This window comes from Giraffa tippelskirchi, chromosome 7, assembly GCF_054371585.1.
Source record: "Giraffa tippelskirchi isolate mGirTip1 chromosome 7, T2T-mGirTip1v1.2.pri, whole genome shotgun sequence".
NCBI lineage: Eukaryota > Metazoa > Chordata > Mammalia > Artiodactyla > Giraffidae > Giraffa > Giraffa tippelskirchi.
The window spans coordinates 13885758-13908588 of NC_137281.1; the positions used below are offsets into that span (position 1 = coordinate 13885758).

Sequence of the window (22831 nt, forward strand, 5' to 3'; positions counted from 1 at the left end):
CTACAACAAACATATATTTACAATTTTTTCTGTACAAGGACTTCCCTGGTGGTTCAGTGGCTAAGACTTCATGCTCCTCATTGCAGGGGGTCCAGGTTCGATCTCTGATCAGGGAACTAGATCCCACAAGCTGCAACTGAAAAAAGATCCCACATGCCGAGGGGAAGATCAAAGATCTTGCATGCTGAAACTAAGACTTGGTGCAGCCAAATAAATAAATAAATATTTTTTTAAAAAACAGAAAAAAAATTTTCTGTACAATGTCTAAATTTATGTTTGAGTGAGGTATAATTTACATAGCAGTTACAATGAAATGTGCCCACTTGAAGTGCATGGTTTGATGAATTTTGACAATTGCATACCAGCCCAATCAAGGTAGAAAACATTTCCTTCACTCTAGAAAGTTCTTTTGTGTACCTTTACAGTTCTTTCTCTCACAATCCACCACCTACCCGCCCCACCCACTCCGGGTAAATGCTTTTCTGATTTTCTTACTACCACAGATTTGTGTTCTATTTTGGGGTATTTTTTGGGGGGGAGAAGCATGTGGATCTTAATTCCCCAACCAGGGATTGAATCCAGGTCCTCAGCAGTGAAAGCCTGGGAATTCCCTAGATTAGTGTTAAAAGAAATATTTTTATATGTTCCCTTTACTATCTTGAAATGAAATTTTTGGATAATATAACCTACCCACGTACAAAAAACTTTTTTTAAATAAAGATATCCTTATTGTAACATAAAGGCTGATTAAGAGGAAAGTGATCTGTAGTGCAATGCTGAAAGTCAGGCCTGATTAAGTTTCAAAAGATAACGATACAGTTGTGTGTATGCTTAGTCGCTCGAGTGTGTCTGGCTCTTTGGGACCCCACGGACTATAGCCCACGAGGCTCCTTGGTCCATGGGGGTTCTCCAGGTAAGAACACTGGAGTGGGTTGCCATGCCCTCCTCCAGGGGATCTTCCTAACACAGGGATCAAACTGGGGTCTCCCGCACTGGAGGTGAATTCTTTACTGTCTGAGCCACCACGGAAGCCCAAGAATACTGGAATGGGTAGCCTATGCCTTCTCCAGGGGATCTTCCCGATCCAGGAATTGAACTGGGGTATCCTGCATTGCAGGTGGATTCTTTACCAGCTGAGCTACCAAGGAATCTCAATGATGAGGTTAGGGATCAGCATTAGGGGCAGAATTCTCAGGAATGCTGGCCGGAATGAAGACAGACACAGGTGCACTCTATTTGCCGTTTAAAGAATTCAACGGTACATCCATATTGCTGCAAATGGCATCATTTCATATTTTTTTATGGCTGAGTTGTAATCCATTGTATAAAACCATAATGGAAAAGAACATGAAAAAGAATGTACGTGTAGGTGTAACTGAGTCACTTTGGTGTACAGCAGTAATTAACACATTGTAAATCAACTATACTTCAATTTTAAAAGAAAGAGGAAAATGAAATTGAAACTAACAAGGAAACAAAAACAACAACAATAAACAAAACAGTGAAGCACAAACAAACTTCCGTTGTTTCACACGATAGTTGCATTCTTGGGAAATTTTTACTTTTGTTTATGAGTAAAACGGCGCTCAGAGCTGGACTTGGGTATTTATAACAGGTTCTTTACCTCCATGAATATCTCATGGAATCTAGGGTGGGACACCTCCTGGGGCACTTAGCATCCTGATCCCCTCCCAGGAAGTGCTTGCAGCACCCCCTAATCCCTGTAACACAAACCTTCCTCCAGTTTCCCAAACACCTTTGGGGGAGCAATGGCCACTTTAGGAATGAGTTTCTATTGCCATTCCAAAAGCATTGTTTTAGAGAATGATCTGTCCCTCTCTCATACTTGGGGGCGGGGTGGGGGGTGTCCTGGGTTTAAGTGTTGGGCTGCCTGTGCTTTGTGGTTGGGGGACGAGCACGTGGAGGGTGTAAGCAGCTGGCTAACGCACCTGACACCCCTGATGTCTCTCCTTCCCATCCACCATCTGGCCTTGCCCTGCTCCTCCAGTAGGCCCTGCCTGCAGTTTGGGGCCAGGGACCCCCTCACCATCCCTGGGTCAACAGCTTCCCAAAAAAATTCTGTCTTTGGGAAATTTTTGATATTTCTATCCATTTATATGGTTTGCTTTTCTGTTCCTTTGCTTTCCCACTGCGGGGGGATTTCTCAGCCTTTTATTCCTTTACAGGCACTTCCAGAAGGAGAATCTTTAGATGTCCCAAGGATGCAGGATGCAGAGCCTTTGAGCCAATCTAGCCCACCACTGTGTTTTTGCTGATCCAGAGAGTGGGCCCCTGTGGTGTGGCCAACTTAAAAGGGACATTTGAAACAGTCACACCAAGGACTTAAGAGCTCCACTCTTTATTAGCCGGGCTGCTTTAACCTTTTTTATTAGTAACCCCTCTGGACCTCCATTTACTCAAAGGAAAGACTGAGGATGGTGATCATACTTGCTCAGAAAAGAGTTAACTCAGCAGGCCTGAGTTGCTCAAACTCTGCACATTCCTGAAAAGGATCTGTTGTTGCGAATGGGCCTTGGTTGACACCAGGGAACTGAGCTCCTCAAAGGTTCTGGTAAGAGTGTTTTGTACTCTTTAGAGTCTTTTTTTTTTTTTTTAAGAATCTTGAACTATACTGTACGGTTTATCTAGTTTGTTCAAATGATGGAATTTGTGGTTTAACAACTGCTTCCCTTCTAGAGCTTCAGTAACTATGCCCAGTCATTAGAGCATGTGGGTCTACATGACTCCCACCCCCCAATAAAAACCCTGGACTCCTAGGCTCAAGTGAGCATCCCAGGTACACAACACTGCACATGTGTTGTCACATATCACAGGTAGGATTCCATGCATCCTGTGTGACTTCACTGGAAGAGGACTCTTGGAATCTTGCGCCCAGGTTCCTCTGGATTTCTTCTCATGCACCTTTGCTCATTTAGCTTCACATCCTTTCACTGTAATGAACTATAACCCTGAGTACTACACAGCATAAGGACTATGGTCAATAATGTGGAATAACTTTGTATGGGGACAGATGGTTCTAGACTTACTGTGATCATTGTTTCAGAATGTATTCAAATGTCAAAGCACCATAGAGTATGCCTGAAACTAATGTAATATTGTATGTCTATTGCATTTCAATCAAAATAAATAAATTAAAATAGGGTGAAAAAAACCTCTGAATATTATCACTTCCGAGTCCTGTGAGTCCTTCGAGTGAATCACCAAACTCAAGGATAGTCTGGGCGACCACCAACACAATACCTGAGATGCTTTGGGATATAGAAAAGAAAATGATTCCAAGAGATATTTTTGGTAGTCATTTGTTCTGGAATTAAAAAAAATTATTGCGGTATAGTTGATTCACAATGTCGAGTTAGTTTCAGGTACACAGCAAAGTGAACCAGCCATATACACACACATATACACTCTCGGATTCCCCTCTCATACAGGTCATCACAGAGTACCAAGCGGAGTTCCCTGTGCTGTAACAGCAGGTCCCCATTAGCTATCTGTTCTACATACAGTAGTGTGTACACGTCAATTCCAATCCTCCAGTGCATCCTTCCTGCCCCCACTCCCTGATTTCAAGAGACTTTGAAGATAAGGACATATACTCTCCCTTATAACCACAGGGGTGGAGGCAGAACCACACCTGAGTTAGTGCAGTTTCAGCAATGGCATCAGGAAGCATCTCAGACCGTTTTCCTCTTCTCTTCTTCAATATGTTGGCATCCATCTCTGAGCCAGATGTCTTGTTATCTTAAGACAGCCTCCAGGCTGTCTGTATGTTTGTGCCTTCATTCAAGGTCTACAGCAAAAGGGAAAGAAACGTTTATACTGACACAAATACACACACACACACACACAGCATGCATACAATTAAGTAAAAAAATATGCAACATAAATGAATTATTATAATGCAAATATCAACCATGTCAAGAAAGAGAATATTGCCTCACCCTCAAAGACTCCTCTTTAGGACCCTCCCAATCACAGCTCTCCCAGCCCTAAGGGGTATATATAGAAAAGTGGAGAGAATAGTACAATAAACTAATATCTATTACCTCTGTCCAGATTTAAGGATTGTTGATAATTTTCCATATTTGCTTTGTCCGGATTTTTTTCCGAACCATTTGAGAGTGAGTTGCAGACATAATGACTGTTCATCCTAGTTTTAAATAGGAAGTAACAGGCCTCAAATGGAGTCACTTGTGCTAAGCCCCACGTCAACAAGCCAGGACTTAATCACTGTCCTAAGAGCAGTTTTCATCTCCTCCAGAAATGCAGTCATAACCGGTCAATCTGGAATTTCCTGGTCAGCAACTGGTGAGGTAATCCACCTGAGAGCCCCTTCCATCCCTCAAAGAATGATGAGGTAATCCCTCTTTCCTGTCCCTGCCCACTTCTGCCTTTAAAAGCCTCCCATTTTGTTCAGCTCTTTGGAGCTCCTTTCTGTTTGTCGGATGGGATGCTGCCCGATTCACAAATTGATGAATAAAACCAATTTGATTTTTAAATTTGCTCAGTTGAATTTTGTTTTTTGTTTTTTTAACAATCTTAAATACTTAAGCCCATACGCTAAGTCACTTCAGTCATGTCCGACTCTGTGCGACCCTATGGACCATAGCCCACTAGTCTCCTCTGTCCATGGGATTCTCCAGGCAAGAATACTGGAGTGGGTTGCCATGCCCTCCTCCAGGGGATCTTAACCCAGGATAATTGAACCCACGTCTCTTATGTCTCCTGCATTGGCAGGCGGGTTTTTTTACCACTAGTGCCACTTGGGCCCGTATCGTATAACAATTTTTAAAGAAAAATTATTTATTTTTGGCTGTACTGGGTCTTCATTGCTGTGTGAGGGCTTTCTCTAGTTGCAGCGAGCGGGGTCTGTCTCTATTTGCAATGCTCGGACTTCTCATTTGGTGGCTTCTCTTATTGTGGAGCACGGGCTCTAGGGCTCACAGTCTCAGTAGTTGTGGCTCACGGGCTTAATTGCTCTGCGGCATGCGGAATCTTCCCGGACCAGCGATCGAACCCACGTCCCCTGCACTGGCAGGGAGATTCCTAACCACTGGACCACCAGGGAAGTCCACCTTTTAACAATTTTAACAATCATGTCCTTCTCCTGCTCAACCTCACTACCATTACCCCACCTAAATCCATAGTACTTTCTATTTCGCCCATCTCAGATTTCCCTACTAATCTCAAAATTATGTTTTCCCTCTCCTCTACCCTTTCTCCCTCCCTCTCTCCCTCCTTTCCTTCCTTCCTTTCTTCTCCTTTCTTTTTCATTTTTTCAAATCTGAGGTGAATCAAGACCACACATGGGCGACTTCCCTGGTGGTCCAGGGGTTAAGAATCCTCCTTTCCGACATGGGTTTGCTCTCTGGTCCTGGAACTAAGATCCCACATGTGGAGGGGCACCTAAGCCATGTGCAAAACAAGAGAGAAGCCCACATGCAGAAATGAAAGATCCTGCATGCTCCAACTAAGACCTGATGCAGACTAATAAATAAATAAAAAGACTCACACATGGCATTTGATTGACACTTTCAGTTTCCCAGATATATGTACTCTTCTTTTCTATGATATTGACTTTTTAAAAGAAATATGTATTTGGCTGTGCCAGGTCTTAGTTGCAGCACTGAAATCTTCCATCTTCATTGTGGCATTCAGGATCTTTAATTGTGGCATGTGGAATCTAGTTCCCTGACCAGGGATTGAACCAGGGCCCTCTGCATTGGGAGTGCAGAGTCTTAGCTATTGGACCACCAGGGAAGTCTCTATGATACTGTCATTTTGAAGAAACCCAATGGTTGTTCTTTACAATGTCCCACATTCTGGATTTGTCTGATGATTTCTTCATGGGGTCATTCCATTCGTCTTCCTTGTTTTGAATACTGAAGCATTTTATATTCTTTATCTCATTTAGTTCTCATAGTACAGGAAGTAGTTTTCATTATTAGTCATTTACAGATGAGGAAACAAAAGTCAGAGAGATTAGGTAGCTTGTCCACATCACATGGCTAGTATGTGGTGAAGCCTGGACTTGAACCCAGGTCTCTCCCTTTCAAAAGCTTAGTCCAACAGTCCACAGCCCTGTCCCCACCCAGGCAGGGGCATTAAGAAACAGGAGTGTGACCATTACCTGTGCCGCTTAAGTAGAGGTTTCCTACAAGTCTCAGCTGACTTGGAATCACGGTCAATGTGATCTCTTTGTAACAGAGATATGGCTGCTTAGTGATAACCATTGATCTTCACCTTGCTGCTGGATACCCATGCATATGAAGGGAAGACCCAAGAAAAAAGGGTGAATCTCAAGCAAAAACCACACAAACTAGGGCCATCACCTGGCAGGGGGAAGCAGTGCTGTGTTTCTCTAAGGTCAAATTTCCCAAACCTCAGTGGCTCAAGTATCACTTGAGATTTTTAGCCATATTCAAGGACTACCTGAACTATTATTTACTTAGCAGGCATATATGCTCAGTCCCTCAGTCGTGTCGGACTCTTTGAAACCCCATGGACTGCAGCCCGCTAGGCTCCACTGTCCATGGGATTTTCCTGGCAAGCATATTAGAGTGGGTTGCCATTTCCTCCTCCAGGGAATCTTCCTGACTCAGGGATCGGTGCATCTCTTGCATTGGCAGGCGGATTCTTCACCATTGTGCCCCCTGGGAAAGGTAACTTTATATCACTACTATAAAAGGAAAATCAATATCAATGAATACTTTGTCAAAGACAGTATGGATCTAGTTAGATCACAAAGGTTCATTCTGTGTCCACCTAAAATCTCACCAGCATGTCCCAATCAGATGCTTGTCTGAGAGGAAATAAGCAACACTTTACAGGGGGATTGCTTTGTCAAGGGTGGGAAACCGGCCCAGAGATGTCGAAACGAAGTCAGGGATGATTGGCTGGGTGTCTGAGGGGAGTTAACAAGGCCAGGGTTGTTACCAGGGTTGGAGACAGAAGTGTTTGCTACTGTGTCAGTGATATTGAGGAGATGAGACATCCTTACCCCTTGTCCTTCAGGGCAGGGGGACTGGAAATTAGTCTACATGAGGGAGCTTTATAAAATCCCCATAGCATGGTGTTTGGAGAGCTTCCGGGTTGGTAAGCAGGTGGAGGTGCTGGGATTGGTACATCTGGAGAGACCATGGATGCTCTGTGCCCTCTCCCCCTACCTTGCCCTGTGCATCTCTTCCACCTGGCTATTCATCTGTATCCTTTCCTTCAATAAACTGGTAAGCACAAGAGTTTCCCTGAGTTCTGTGAGCTGCTCTAGCAACTTAATCAAACCCAGGGAAAGGTTCTTTGAAACCTCTGATCTACAGCCAGTTGGTCAGAAGCCCAGTGATAACTTGAGCTCTTGACTGACATCTGGGGACTTCCCTAGTGGTTTAGTGGTTAAGACCCTGTGCTTCCACTGTAGGGAGTATGAGTTCGATCCCTAGTCCAGGAACTAAAATCCCACATACTGTGGGGACTTGCCAAAAAAAATGGACCTGAATGCACACCTGAAGTGTGCATGTGGGGTGGGAGGTGGGCAGTCTCTTGGGACTAAGCCCTTAACCTGTGGGATCTTATGCTATCTCTGGCTCAATAGCAAAAGAATTGAGTTAAACTGTAGGACACACAGCTAGTATCTCAGAGAATCAGCCGGCTTGTGGATAACCCTACATACATTTGGTGATTAGGAGTGTTTTGTGTAGGTCATAAAAGAGACTCACAGGATAAAGATCCACACAGTAGAGAAAAACTGGAATTTTCCCTATTCAGGAGATTGAAAACTGGATTTTTCCTTTTCAGGAAGGCTTCCCTGAAAAAAACAGAGCAGGTTAAGGGGCTTAGAAAGGTTGGGATAGTAATATTAAACACAGTGGTCAGGGGAGGTACAGCCGAAAAGCTGATACTCCAGCAAAGAGTCAAAGTGGGAGGGACTTTCCCGGTGGTCCGATGGTTAAGACTTCGCCTTCCAGTGTAGGGCGTGAGATTCCGCATGCCGCACCGCCCCAAAAAAACAAAACACAAAACAGAAACAACATTGTAACAAATCAAATAAATACTTTAAAACTGTTGAAACATGTATATTATCATAGGTGAACTAGATCGCCAGTCCAGGTTCGATGCATGAGACAGGGTGCTCAGGTCTGGATGACTCTGAGGGATGCGATGGGGAGGGAGGTAGGAGGCGGGGCTCGGGATGGGGAACTCATGTACAGCCATGGCTGATTCATGTCAATGTATGGTAAAAAAACCCACTACAATATTGTAAAGTAATTAGCCTCCAATTAAAATAAATAAATTAATTTAAAAAATGATAAAACTGTTCCGCATTAAAAAAAAATCTGAAAAAAATGAATCAAAGGAGGGGAGAGAAGGAGCCCCTGGGGAAACCTGGGGAAGGGTGTTCATGGGGAGGGAACAGGCAGTGAAAGGCCCTGAGGTGGAGTACGCTTGATGTGGTCACAGAATAGCAAAGAGGCCTGAGTGGCTGGGGCAAGGTGAGCAAGGGGGTGAATGGGGGGCCAGGGGTCAGAGAAGTTATGGGGCAGATCATAGGCTACAGTGAAGACTTTGATCTTTTCTCAGTGGGGGTGGGGGCACCTTGGTGGGCAGGGAGACCCTAGTCCAGCAGGAGCTAAGGGTGGACAGGACCAGGGTGACGGCTATGGTAGGGGCAGAAGTGACTGGGTTCTGGATAGATGTTTTAGAAATATTTATTTGGCTTCACAGGGGCTTAAGTTGTGGCATGTGGGGTCTAGCTCCCTGACCAGGGATTGAACCCTGGGTCCCCTGCACAGTGACCTTGGAGTCTTAGCCACTGGACCACAGGGAAGTCCCTGGCTCTGGAGAGATTTTGTGAAGTGGAGCCTACAGCATTTGCTGAGAGGTTGGAAGTGGGCAAGGGAGGCTAAAGAATGGAACTCTTGGCCCGGGCCCTAGGCAGGCCTCAGGCACAGTTCACAGTGAGGTCACCCATTCTGGCACTTCGGGGACCACGCTTCCTGTGGGGGTGAACAATGGCTGATTCCGGGTTGGTGCCTTCCCCTGAGTGTCTCTCCCACGGGTCTTTGCATGAAGGCCCCTGCAGGGTTGGTGGCACCTGGGCTGCTCATGCCTGGGGCCAGCTGGGTGTGAACAATGCAAATAAAATAGCAGGAATTAGCCCCAGGCCCCCTGGGTGACAAGGGAGCCTTCCCTTCCTGAATAAAGAAGACTCAAGAAAACCTGACCAAGGACAGAAAAAGAGAAACGGTCCAATGAACTTGGACTCAAGGCTGACTGATCTCTGCCACTTCCTCCATCTGAGGCCATGTGCAAGGTCTTTCTGAGCCCCGTCTTGTTCCTCCTAACACAGGATCAGAATGTCCACTGTTGGGGAACTTCCCTGCTGGTCCAGTGGCTAAGACTCTGGGCTCCCAATGCAGGGTGCCAGGGTGCAATCCCTGGTCAGGGAATTAGGCCCCGCATGCCACAATGAAAAGATCCTGCATGCTGCAACAATGGAAGAACCCGAGTGCTACAAGTAAGACCCGGGCCCAGACAGATAAATAAATAAAATATTGGAAAAAAAAAAAAGAATGTCCATTTTGGGAAGAGTACATGAGATCACTCATGAAATGTGCAGTGCTAGGTCTGGTGGATCATAAATGCTTGAAAAATCGTACCTCAAAGGGAGTGTTACCTAGGATCTAAGAGACAAAACTGGGTTACATCTTTACTCTGTGCCTGCGTTTTTCGTTTTCCTATTTTTCTTTCCTTTTTTTTTTGGCTGCACCTCTTGGCTTGTGAGATTTTAGTTCTCCAACCAGGGATCAACCTGTAACCCTAACCTGGGCCCTTGGCGGTGAAAGCTCAGAGTCCTCACCACTGGACCGACAGGGAATTCCCTCACTCTGTGCCTTTGGACTTTCCTGAGCCTCCATTTCCCTCATGTTGAGTCCTGATTTCCTTACGCCTTTCCCTACCAGCTTTCTTCCCCATACGTCCTGTCTCAATAAATAGCAGAGAAATCTCTTCCATTTTTGGACCAGTAACTTTGAAGTCCACCCGGACTTTTCTGATTCTTGCACCCCATCAGGGGCATCCTTACACCAAGAAGTGGGGCCTTGCCCTTGGTAGCACTTTCCTGGAAATTCTCTAAGCTAGGACTGCAGGGTACCCTGAGTTTGCTGGATTTTTAAAAAACATATTTTCTTGCCTGAGTTTCACGGCTTATGGGATCTTAGTTCCCCAACCAGGGATCAAACCTGTGCCCCTTGCAGTGGAAATGCAGAGTCTTAACCACTGGACCACCAGCGAAGTCCCAAGGTACCCTGACTTTAGAACAGCACCCTTGTGGGTCCCATCCTGTTTCTTGTCCCTTTGGAGGGCTCTGCCTCTGCCCCCGCCATCAACCCTGGCGCATGGGGTGGGCTGGAAGTCCTGAGCTCTAGGACTCTTGCCCAAATGGTGTCACCCTGGAGCCCTGTGGCTGGACCCCAGTCCAGTTGAGCAGCCTGGCCTGGGGCTGGCTCCCACTGGCCGGCCGCCAGAACAGTGCCAGAATGCTGACTGGGGATGCCTCTCGCCCCCTCACCTGGATGCAGGGCAAGTTCAGGACTCTGTGTCAGGAACTGCGCTACCATCCCTTAGCTGAAGCCTAGTAGGTGGGTCTGTGCATCAACTGTCATTACCCTTCAGCCTCCAGTCCACAGCACCCAAGGCTGGAGTGAAGCTAACGCAGATGTTTTTCACCTGTGCATCCTATCCTGTGGTCTCCCTACTCCCCGTCTCCATTCTAGGTCAAAGGTAGTCTTTACCGCTTTTTGCCCAGGGTTTTTTTTTTTAAACCACATAAAGGAGGATTACATTTTATGGTTTAAAACAGAATACCATGTAGTCTGTGAGATGATAGAAAATATATGCATTGGTCTCTACCCTTGGTTCTTGGCACTGAAATCCTGAAATCTTTGTAATTTCCTAAGTGGTGAGAACACGAAGAGTGGACTTCCCTGGTGTCCAGTGGTTGAGCATCTGCCTGCCAAAGCAGGGGCCATGGGCTCGATCCCTGATCTGGGAAGATTCCACATGCTGGGGAGCAACTAAGTGGGCGCACCACAACTGCTGAACCCATGTGCCGCAACAAGAGAAGTCACCTCAATGAGAAGCCCTTGCACTGCAACTAGAGAGTGGCCTTTGCTCACAGCAACTAGAGAAAGCCTGAGCACAGCAATGAAGACTCAGTAAAACCAAATAATAAATAAATGACTACAATTTTCAAAAAAGAGCATGAGGAGCATGTTTTGTTCTAACAATGAGACTCTGGGTGGGCTTCTGAATGCGGGGGGGGCTGGTCACCAGAAAGACCGAGACATGATTAGAAGCTTAGAAGTTTAGAAACCGCACCCCTCCGCCCCCATCATCCTCACCCTCCAGATGAGGGAATCAGCTGACGATGGAGTTAATAACTGACTCTGCATGCACGAGGAAGCCTCCATACAAGGCCAATAGTTCAGGGCTTGGGAAGCTTCCAAGTGGGTGAACACATGTGCCCTGGGAGGGTGATGTACCCCAGCTCCAAGAGGACAGAAGCTCCTGCACTCAGGACCCTCTTGGACCTCATCTTGTGCATCTCTTCAACAGGCTGCTCCTCTGCATCCTTTATTGCATCCTTTAACCAACTGGTACATATAGTTCCCTGAGTTATGTGAGCCGCTCCGGCAAAGTAATTGAGCCCAAGGAGAGAGTCTTTGGAACTTCTGATCTATAGATATAGGTAGTTGGTCAGAAGCACGGTTGATAACCTGGCCTTGTCATGGAGGAGGGGTGGCAGGGGCAGTCTTTTGGGACTGAACCCTTAACTTGCAGGATCTGATGCTCTCTCTGGGTAGATAGTGTCACGCGTGCATATTAGGTTGCTTCAGTTGTGTCCGACTCTGTGCGACCGCATGGACTGTAGCCCACCGGGCTCCTCTGTCCATGGGATTCTCCAAACAAGAATACTGGAGTGGGCTGCCATGCTCTCCTCCAGGGGATCTGGCCGACCCAGGGATTGAACCGGGGTCTCTTATGTCTCCTGCATTAGCAGGCAGGTTCTTTACTGAGAGCAACACTTAGGAAGCCCCAGATAGAGTCAGAACTGAGTTAAATTGTAAGTCTTCCAGACTTCTAGCTGGTGGCACAGAGAAGTGTTCGTGGGAGTGTGTGTGTGGGGTAACCGTCACGTGGTCGGCAACCAGAGTATCAGAAGTGAAGGGTTGTGTGTGAGAAATAAAGGACACAGACAGGGGAGAAATACAGCAGGGGAGAACTGGATTTTTCCCAACAGAGGAAGGAAAAATCCAGATTTTTCCTTTACACATCTAAACAAAGAATCATCAAAATCTACCATATGCTTCCTGGTCAAAACAGAGATCATAATATCAGGATGTATTCTGGTTCTTCTGATCTAAATGGCCTACTTTCTGTGAATTGTGCCTGCCAGAATATTTAAAAACTGAGGCCAATTATGCAGTCAATTTGAATTTACAAAAGGGCTATAGCCCTTCAGAGAGGAGGTAGCCACTTCTTTCTCAGCTGTCTGTGAAGATCCCTTTATTTTATTTCTTTATTTATTTTTGGCTGCGCCGGGTCTTTGTTGCGAGGCAGGCTTTTCTCTAGTTGCAGTGAGTGGGGGCCACTCTAGTTGAGGTGCGCGGCCTCCTCATGGCGGTGGCTTCTCTTTTGTAGCACGGGCTCTAGGGCACGTGGGTTTCAGTAGTGCGGCTCCCGGGCTCTAGAGCACGGGCTCAGTACGTGTGGCGCACGGGCTTCATTGCTCCGAGGCATGTGGGATCTTCCCAGATCAGGGATTGAACCTCTGTCTTGTGCCCTGGCAGGCGGATTCTTCACCACTGAGCCATCGGGGAAACCCAGTCCATCCAATGAATATTCTGGGAAGATTTCCTTTAGGATTGACTGGCTTGATTTCCTTGCAGTCCAAGAGATTCTCACGAGTCTTCTTCAGCACCACAATTCAAAAGCTGCGCAATTCAAATTCTCTTCCTGGTGGTAGGACTTACAGGACACAAACAACAGTTTCCATAGAAATAAAGGGGTCTGGACTTCCCTGGTGGCTCAGTGGTGAAGATCAGTTCTTCAGTACTGAGTCTTCTTTATGATACAACTCTTTTGTCCATACATCCTTACTGGGAAAACCGTGGCTTTGACTATATGGACCTTTGTTGGCAAAGTGATGTCTCTGCTTTTTAATACGCTGTCTAGGTTTGTCATAGCTTTCCTTCCAAGGAGCAAGCTTCTTTTGATTTCTTGGCAGCAGTCACCTCCCACAGTGATTTTGGAGACCAAGAAAATAAAATCTGTCACTGCTTCCAATTCTTCCCCTTCTATTTGCCAAAAAGTGATGGGGCTGGATGCCATGATCTCTTGGTTTTTTTTTTTCAATGTTAAGTTGCAAGTCAGCTTTTTCACTCTCCTCTCTCATCCTCTTTTATGCAAACTGAATTGGGTTCTAGGCTCGGATTAACAGGCTTTCCTCCTGCAAGAAAACACCTCGGACACTCACTTAAAGCAGGAGGAATCCGGGATTGCTCTCCCCTAGGGGGGCGCTGTCCTGTGCCTGGCTACCCAATGACCCTCCTATTACTGTGATATCAAAATACACCCATAACTTTCCCAAGAGGCCCGTGGGGTGTTTTGTACAGCCTTGTCTCCTAGGATCCATTACTCTCTAATCATTAGCTTCCAGGCAGTAGGCTCTTTTGGAACCCAATTATATTTGTTTTTCTTTTTAATCAGAGTACAGCATGGGGTGTAATTCCAGGAATTAATAGAGATTGTCTCTGGAGGAGGAAATTGAAGAATGAAAATGACTTGTCAGATTCTGGCCTTTTATCCTACTTGAAGTTTTTAAACATTTTTCTAAAACCATATTTTTGGACTCATAATTGGATTACAATCAATATTCATAATCTCATTACCAAATAAGATTTCCCCTAGCTTTTACATTACATTAAAAAATGATGTATTGCTGGGACTTCACTGGTCCAGTGATTAAGAGTCCACCTTCCATTGCCAGGGGTGCAAGTTTAAACTCTGGTCAGGGAATTACAATTCCTTGTGCATCACACTGCGCCACAAAAATTAAAAAATAAAAGAAATTTTAAATACAGTGTACTGCTATGGACTGTGATTTCTAAGATTTGCTTCAAATTGCCTGGGGGAGCCAGCGGGTAGGAGTAGAGATGAAACCAAATTGGTCAGGAGTTAACAGTTGGGGTTGACTGCTTCTTCCATTCTGCTTCCACTTTGGGACATGTTTGAAAACCTCAAGAGCAAAAAATTTTTTGACAGTGTATATATTGAAAAGAAAATTTTCTCATATAATAGTCACCCCATCTCTTAGAATTCAGGGTCTCCCACCCAGATTGCTATGACCCCCTTTCCCCTTCCCTGCTCTATTTCCCATAGCATTGATCACCTTCCAACATGTGACGTCATTTACATGTCACATCTACTGCTCATCATGGCCCAGTGAATCACAGTACGTTTCATACTTATTCCATAATAAAACGGAATCTTTCCTATAATTGTGAAGACAACATTGGGGGATTGGCAGATTCTTTTTTTTAATGATTTTCCAAAAGTATCTAATTTGCTTATACTGTCTCCTGTTCACCACGTTTCTTCTCCTAGAAGGTAAGTTCCCTGTCCAGTTTCACCAGCTGATTTGAAAAGCATGTGTAGCTCGCATTTTATTTATTTATTTTTTGGATGAAGTTGGTATAGAGGTTAAAAGCAAGAATTCTAGAGCCACCCTGGCTAGATTTAAATACTAGCTCTGTCACCTACTATCCATGTGACCTTGGGCAGGTCACTTAGCCTGTTTTCTTAACTTTGAAGTAGAGACATAGCCACACCTACCCCAGGTTGCTAACCTGACTGGTAGTAAAAGGGTCCATGAACACTGGCTGGATTATTACTGGTTATGGCACTCATTTAGGAAGTCAAATAGAAATGCATTTGATTCCTACCGAAGCCTGTTTTATCTCCTATTAGTGGTGCTGGGGACTTCTCTGGCGGTCCAGTAGTTAAGACTCCACGCTTCCACTGCAAGGGATGTGGGTTCAGTCCCTGGTCAGGGAACTAAGATCCCACTGCCAGGTGTAGCCAAAAATTGGAAAAAGAAGATAATGATGCCAGGCCCTTAAAGGTGATAGGAATTGTTCCAGAAGCTAAGGGATATGAAGCCTCCTGCCCAGATGCCTGACTGAATAACAGCAGATGTTTAGCACCAAGGGCCTTACAGCCTGGTGAGGGATGCTCCAAAGGACCAATGGTGGGGATGACAGACAGACTCTGGATCCTGGCATCTCCTGTTCCTCCCTCCACTGTGGCTTCTGCGATTTGGTCCCTTAATTACCCTGCAGGTTTGAACAGAGTCTGAACGAAGGGAAGTTTGGAGAACAGGGCCGGGAGACAGGGCTGGGAGGGGCTGGCAAGCAAGCCTGGGAGGAAGAGACAGGGATAAGGGAGAGAAAGGCAGAAATGGCTAGTCACTGGGAGAATGGAGCCAGGGCGGGGAGGGGAGGGGAGGGGTGGGAGGGGAGGAAGGGTTGGGCGGGGGTCTGGTATTGGATGTTAAGGGACGGGCAGGTGAATAAAAAGGGCTGAGGTGGCGATGAGAACAAGGGAAGCAAGGTGAAGGCCCACTGGTGAGGAACACTGGCTGAGATGCAGGGTAAGACTTGGGGCGCAGAGCGAGGTTGGCTGCGGGCGCTGGGACGCGCAGGGCAGAGAGCCGCTGCGGTGGTCTTCTGGCAAGGACGGGCTGGGAGTCTGGGGACTTGAAGAGGTGGCTGCTGGGGTTTGGGGGCGACAGCCTTTGGGTGCAGGAGGCAGGGGCGTGGCCTGCAGAGGCTCCAAGTCCCTGATGTCTGGACCCTGGCTCTCCAGCAGCCGCAGCTGCTGGGCCTGGCGAGGAAACCATGGGGGCCTCAGCCTCCAGGGGCCTGCCCGCCTGTGTTCCCGCTTCCGACCCCGAACCCAAGGAGGTGCCCGGCTTAAGCCAACTGCCCATCGAGATGCTCCTGGAAGTGCTGAGCTACCTGCCCACCAGCGTGCTGCTCCGGCAATGCCGCCACGTGTGCTGGTACTGGCGCTACCTGGTGGACACCCGGGCCGTGTGGTTGAGCATCTTACCCTACAGCCACGCTAAGCTGTGGCCCGTCTTCCGCACCTGCCTGCCCCCAGACGACGATGACGACCCCAGACCCTGCCTCCTGGGCCGCTTCTGCGAGCGCAGACCTTTAGGACGCAATCTCTGCCCGAACCCCCGTGGCCTAGGTGGGGAGCCCAGGAAAAGAGGTCTCAAGGGTGCCCATGGGATGGTTTGGAGGCGCGGGACAGAGAGGAGAGGCTCAAGGAAAACCCTGGGACTTATCCGTGGGCTGGCGGGCAGGCCAGAAACTTGGGCACAAACATTTTTTCATTTAACAGACGCCTTCCTGCCTTGGAGGACAGTCAACTGTAGAAGCTGGAGACAGGAAAGCTGGGAGGAAGACAGTAGGCTAGTTTCCGAGGACTCTTTCCAGCCTTTCTACAGGTGGACATCCCTCTTCCCCAAGGGCTGGGGTGGGTGGTGGTGAATTCTTGCCCAGTTCTCACTAACCCTTCCCCCTTTCTCCTAGGTGGTGTTACAAGAAGCAAGTGTTGGACCTGGAGAAGGAGGGTCTATGGCCGGAACTCCTGGATAGTGGAAAGATTGAGATTTGTGTCTCTGCCTGGTGAGTGTGACAAAAACAGCTTTAAAAACAGGGCTGGTCTTGGCATGGGTGACAAGGTGTGTAGGTCTCCCAACAACCCTTTAGATAAAGCAGGAAGGGAAATGACTTCACCACCATCAGAGCTTTACTACTTTAGCCGTATCCACTCCCTGAACCCTCTCCTGACCCCCAAACGGACCTGGATGGGAAGATGCCAGGTTGGATCCTATGCAAAGGACTTGGTTTAGGAGGAGGCAAGATAGAGTTGGCTAAGAGGTCAGATTCTGGAGTCAGACTTCCCACACTCAAACCCTGGCTTCCCGGCTTTGTGACCTTGGGCAAGTCACAGTGTGCCTACGTTTCCCTGTCTTCATAAGGCAGGGTTCTATGTCAGCCACAGAGCCAGTGCTTTAAAGTGTGATCTGTTTCAGCAGCCTTCATGATCCTTGATCCTGTGGGAAAGTGTGTTTTGAAACCTCGAATTGAAAGTTCAGAGAGGTGAGGTCACTTGCTCTGGTGGCACAGCTAGGGCTTGGCGGGACCTGGCATTAGGCACATACTTGTCTGACTCCAGAGCTTGTGCTCTGTTTGATGGTCTTGAAACCAGGATGGTCCACGAAGACCTTCCATGGGATACCTCACTCGGATTATTTTAAGGGAGGCAAATTCCAAATCCTCTACCGTTCCATGTACTCTCTTCTCAAATAACTTAGCTACAGGTTACATCTATGGTGGGGGCATTGTATGATTATGCTTTCCCAATTTCCTGTCTCTCAGCCCTTCAGTTTTACAGAAAAAGTCATTCACTAGGTGTATGGTCCCCAGACGTAAAGGCCTCTGGGAAGACAGGCAAAGTGAGACCGAAATTTGAAATTTTGGCCTTACCACATTCACTTTCAGTCAAAACACCATAAACTTCCCCTCTCTGAAAACCCATCTCTTTAGTAAATGTATTTACAATAAAACTCTTTATTTAACTTCATAATCTGTGCTAGTGATAAAGAATCCACCCGCCAATGCAGGAAACACAAGAGACTTGGGTTCAATCCCTGGGTTGGGAAGATCCCTTGGAATAGAAAATTGCACCCCACTCCAGCATTCTTGCCTGAGAAATTCCGTGGGCAGAGGAGCCTAGTGGGCTACTTTCCATGGGGTCACAACTGAGTGACTGAGTACACACACTTAGCCGATTAACAATGTTCTGAGAGTTTCAGGTGAACAGCAAAGAGACTCAGCTATACATACACATATATCCCTTCTCCCCTAAACTTCCCTCCCATCCAGGCTGCCACATAACATTGAACAGAGTTCCATGTGCTATACAGTAGGTCCTTATTGGGATCCATTTGAAATATAGCTGTGTGTACAGGTCCATCTCAAACTCCCTAACTATTCCTTCCCTCCATCCTTCCCCGTCCCTGGCAACCATCAGTTCGTTCTCTAAGTCTGTGAGTCTGCTTCTGTTTTGTAAGTTCATTTGTATCATTTTCTTTTTAGATTCCACATATAAGGGATGTCATACGATATTCCTCCTTCTCTGTCTGACTTACTTCACTCATTATGATAAACTCTAGGTTCATCCATGACAAATGACATTATTTCATTCTTTTTTAATGGCTGAGTAATATTTCATTGTATATAGGGGTTTTTATCAATGTTTAATATCAGCCTGCAAGTCAGCTGACACTACACGAGGCGTCCTTAGTCATATTGCTGGTTTTCCTGGAGTGGCTAACCCCTATTATAGTCTGTCTGTGTGGTTGTGGCTAGCCTCCACCAAATCATATTGGTAGGCTTATCCCAGACAGAGATACTCCTATCAGACATAAAATTGCAAGGATACAGAGATTACCTCTCAGTGTCAGGCTGCAATGACCATAGCTTTGAACAGGGAGAAATTCCTTTCTACAGAATATCTTTTCTGGAATCCATATGATTCCAATTTTACAGCAACATCTGGCAGCCACCAGTAGGTAACAGTTCAGCCAAAAAGAAAAAAGTTTAGCACTTAGAAAATTTTAAATTTCTACTTATATTCTTTGTGTGCATGTTGTTGGCACAGAGCGGTATGAAAGGTAAGTCAGAAGAACATAAACATATTATTATTATATAAGGATAAAATCTGGAAGAAGTAGCATGTACATTTACACCTAAGAAGTGATATGACACCTCTGTGAAGGAAGTTACTACTTTGTGTATATATATATGTGTATGCATATATATATATCAAATTAATCTTGTTTTTAAATTTTTATTTTTGATACCAAAAATGTACATATCTTGTGTGTGCAAGTCAATGAATTATTACAAATTGAACATATTCACTTATATCAAAAACAGAATGTTAAAAGAAAAAAACAATGTTGCCAGCAAACATCACCCTCAGTATGCCTCATGCCCCATTCCCAACACTTCCAATCCAACGGTAGCACCATCTTGAATTCTGTTACCATAGGTCAGTTTTGTCCATTTTGGTGCTATGTATATATATGGCGTTATACAGCATATAGTGTGTATCTGGCTTCTTTCAACCACATGTTTGTAAATCCACCCATAACTGTATGTAGCTGAAGTCTGCTTTCATGGCTTCATAATTCATTGTGTGAATATACCATGCATAGGTGCTCAATTGTCTGAGTTGTATCTTTGCGACCCTATGCACTGTAGCCTGCCAGGCTCCCCTGTCCATGGGATTTCCCAGGCAAGAATACTGGAGTGGGTTGCCATTTCCTACTCTAGAGGATCTCCCCGACCCAGGGTTCTTTACCACTACACCCACCTGGGAAGACCAATAATTAATTCTCTTCTCCAGTGGCTCCTAGGAAGGAGAAACTCCTAAATGGAATTGCCAGAGTTTGAACCAGGGGCCTTGTGCAAGCCAAACATGTGCTCTACCACTGAGCTACACCCCCACTCAATCTATCCATTTATCAGTGGTGGACATTGGGTGTTGTGTCTTTGAATGTTACTTGATATCCCATTACCAATTTACTTAGATTCCCTTGGATCCTTTTAAGTGACTAAGGAAACTGTATCTTAAACATCACCATTGTACACATTGGAAATGACATCTTTTGCCACCAGCAAAACATAGAAAGAGAAATAATATGGTAGGAGGTACCTTGAAGAGCATGGCTCTAGGTCATTACTTCTGAAATGAATGCACATGCAGACCAGCTGGAGAGGGTGTTTAGGGTAGATGGATTCCTTGGGGAAGCAGAGGGGCCAAGCTCCCACGTGACCCTGATGCTGCTAGTCCTGGGGACCACAGCACCATTTTGGATTTTTAGACATGGGAAGGCCATTCAGATAGGGGAGGCAGATGCCCAAAGAGGTGGGGTGGCAAGTTCAACCTTCAAGTTGTTCCTTCTCCCACAGGTGGGCAGACCAAGAAGCCTTGGTCTGTCTGTATGAGCTAATTGTCCGACTTCTAGATGCCAAGCAGGCCAAGCTACATCATTTCTCTCCTAGTCCAATCCATCAAGGTAGAACCAGTGTCCCATTTAAGGTGAGTCTGACAGGGGCAAAGAGAAAGAATGATAGGGCTTAGGATGATATATTGCTAAAAAATAAATTTCCCCCAAATTTAGTGACTTCATATCAACAGCACTCATTTTATCTCCTCTCATGGTTTTTACGAGGAGGGTTCTGGTGAGAGTTTCTGGCTCTGGTCTCTGATGTCATTTTCTTCAGACATGGGCTGGAGTTGAAAGGGAGGGTGGGCTGTGAGTGCGTAGAGAGCAGCTGGTGGCTGGCCAAGCAGCTCTTGGTTTAGTCTCAGAGCTTGGCCATGGGATCCCCCTGCTTGCCCTAGTTGGGGCTTCCTCACAACATGGTGGCTTCGGGGCAGTCTCCTGCTTCCTGGTGGCTCAGGGCTCCATCGTGAGGCTTCTGGACAAACCAGCAGAAGCTGCGTTGCCTTTGTGACCCCGCTGTGGAAGTCACTTGGTGAGTGGGACTCAGCATCACTCCCACCACACTCTTGGTTACAATGAAACCTGCCCAGATTCAAGGGGGTGGGAATTAGACTCCACTGCTGGGTGAGGAGTGGCATGATTCTAGAAGGACATGTGGAAGTGGAAACATTATTGCAGCCATCTAGGGAAAATACCACAGGCCAGAAGGCCCCCAACTCAGCTTTTGAGGGGAAGGGCATGGCACAATGGGACTTAACCTCTTTTTCTGCCTACAGACCAGCCACGTGTTCTCCAACCTCAAGAAGGGCGTCCGCTTTGTGTCTCTGGAACACTGGATCTGGGACATGGGGCTCCTGCCTGAGGACTATGGAATCATCGCGCCCAAGGCCAGTGTGATTGCAAGGGTCTGTCACCTCTAGTGGATGACTGTCCCTGTTAAACAACCTGACCATGCCTTCCAGCACCATTGGCTGGGCCACCTCAATAATCAAGGGCTTGTAGTTCCTGGCATCCTGGGATCTCCTGGGTCCAATCAAGGGTCCTACTGGGCCCTGCCTTTAAATTCTACGAGAAGCTATGAGAAGAATGTTCTTACATCAGGTCTACTGGCTGCTGTTGCTCTAATGCAGCCCCCGTTCTAGGGAATGGAGACACACGGGTGAACACAGGGAAATGGTGAGAGGGCTCCTCACCCTCCTCCCCCATGCCAGGCCCCTCTGCTTCAGCCCCCGTGCCCTCTGCCCTTCTGTTCTTGCTGCAGAGGCTTCGGTGGTCACTTCCAGGAAGCCCTCTCCTCACCTCTGAACTAGAAGCTCAGTCCCTCTGGCTGAGTAATTCCAGCCCCTAAACTGTGATTTCAAGCCTGGGACCAAGACTCAAGAGCTGAAAGTTAAACTAGCTCAAAAGATGTTTGGAGGCAGAGGGTTCTGCCCATCCTGTGAGCAATGAATTGGTCCTCTGATCTCAACCCTACTCTGCGTTGTATGGTGTATAAAATTATTTTGTTAGCTTTGAAATTCTTTTTAAATATGGAGAGAGTAAATCAGGAGTTTATCTGTCGATCACAGGTAATAAAATTTTGCCAAAGAGGAATAGAAATACAGTGTTAATAGCCTTGCTGACTACTCAGTTCAGAGTAAGGGGTTGTTTCAGTTGAGAGAAAACTGTACAGAAGAAAACAACTATAGAAGGCATTCTCCAGTCAAGAGAATGGAAGAGTCAGAACCCTATTTCCCAAGCTCCAAGGCAATCATGGGATTAGAGATGATCAGTCAAGGTTAGAAGTTTAGGCAGGTGGTGGACGTGGGCACAGTGTCACAGGGACACCACATTTGTGACATTCTGGTTATGAGGGTGAGAGAGAACCATGCAATGGCAGGATCCGGCTGTCCCCATCCCAGTCCAGGGGTCACGGCTGCCCCCTCCCTGCTGCAGGACCCCTAAGGAGCTCCAAGTCTCCGGATGGAAAGCAGATGAAGCCACTGCTGCCTTTGATGTGTCCACCCTGAACTGTCCCCCCACCTGCAGTAGAAGATAGGACACACCCTGAGGGGGAGGGTGTTTCATCAGTTTCATCCAAAGGGGAGTGTGACAGGTTGAAACTGACCTGAGAGTCATGACCACATGCAATGTGTGGTCCTGGAGTAGGTACTGGTTTGGACAGTGAAGCTCTGGAGGATATTTTTGGGTCAGCTGGAGGACTTTGGATAGAAGGAATATGAAACAGGCATTTATAGGAAGGGAAAGGTGGAGATGATTGCCTGAAAAAAGCACTATATAATTTAATTTTGATGTATATATACTGCAGTCTGGTGTGCTGCAGTCCACTGGGCCGCAAAGAGTTGGACATGACTTAGGGACTGAACAACAATATATACTCTGTCTATATTGTGCATATATGCATTTATATATAGGTATTTGTATATATGCCACATTAAAATAGAATATATATGTATCCTTGTATTTGTATTCTTGATTGCCTTCTGGATATATACAGAAGAACTAAAGCGTTGCAGGGTTACTGCAATGGTGATAGGTGCATAGTTGTGATTTTTGTAGTTACTGATTTTGCTTATCTAAATTTCTCATTTTCTGCATGCTTATGTGTAGAAATACAATGTTATACACAAATAAGTATTCTCCAATGCAATTTCCCTTTCCAGAAAT

General features: G+C 46.3%; 1 protein-coding gene and 1 non-coding gene across 2 annotated transcripts; one reads left to right on the forward strand and one right to left on the reverse strand.

Moving 5' to 3' along the window:
- Positions 1-5705: 5705 nt before the first annotated feature.
- Positions 5706-5778, reverse strand: TRNAG-CCC (transfer RNA glycine (anticodon CCC)). Its single transcript has one exon. It is a non-coding gene; the product is annotated as a tRNA-Gly (tRNA).
- A 10193-nt stretch (positions 5779-15971) lies between these two features.
- LOC145513715 (F-box only protein 27-like) lies at positions 15972-21084 on the forward strand. The gene is made up of 4 exons (XM_081510715.1): positions 15972-16381; positions 16674-16769; positions 20127-20256; positions 20941-21084. The coding sequence occupies exons 1-4, from the start codon at positions 15972-15974 to the stop codon at positions 21082-21084; spliced, it is 780 nt and encodes a 259-aa protein (XP_081366841.1).
- Positions 21085-22831: the final 1747 nt, after the last annotated feature.

Coding starts and splice junctions, on each gene's coding strand:
- LOC145513715 (XM_081510715.1), top strand. CDS start 15,972: ATGGGGGCCTCAGCCTCCAGGGGCCTGCCCGCCTGTGTTCCCGCTTCC. Junction 16,382..16,673: donor GCCCATGGGATGGTTTGGAG/GCGCGGGACAGA, acceptor CCTTTCTCCTAG/GTGGTGTTACAAGAAGCAAG. Junction 20,257..20,940: donor GAACCAGTGTCCCATTTAAG/GTGAGTCTGACA, acceptor TTCTGCCTACAG/ACCAGCCACGTGTTCTCCAA.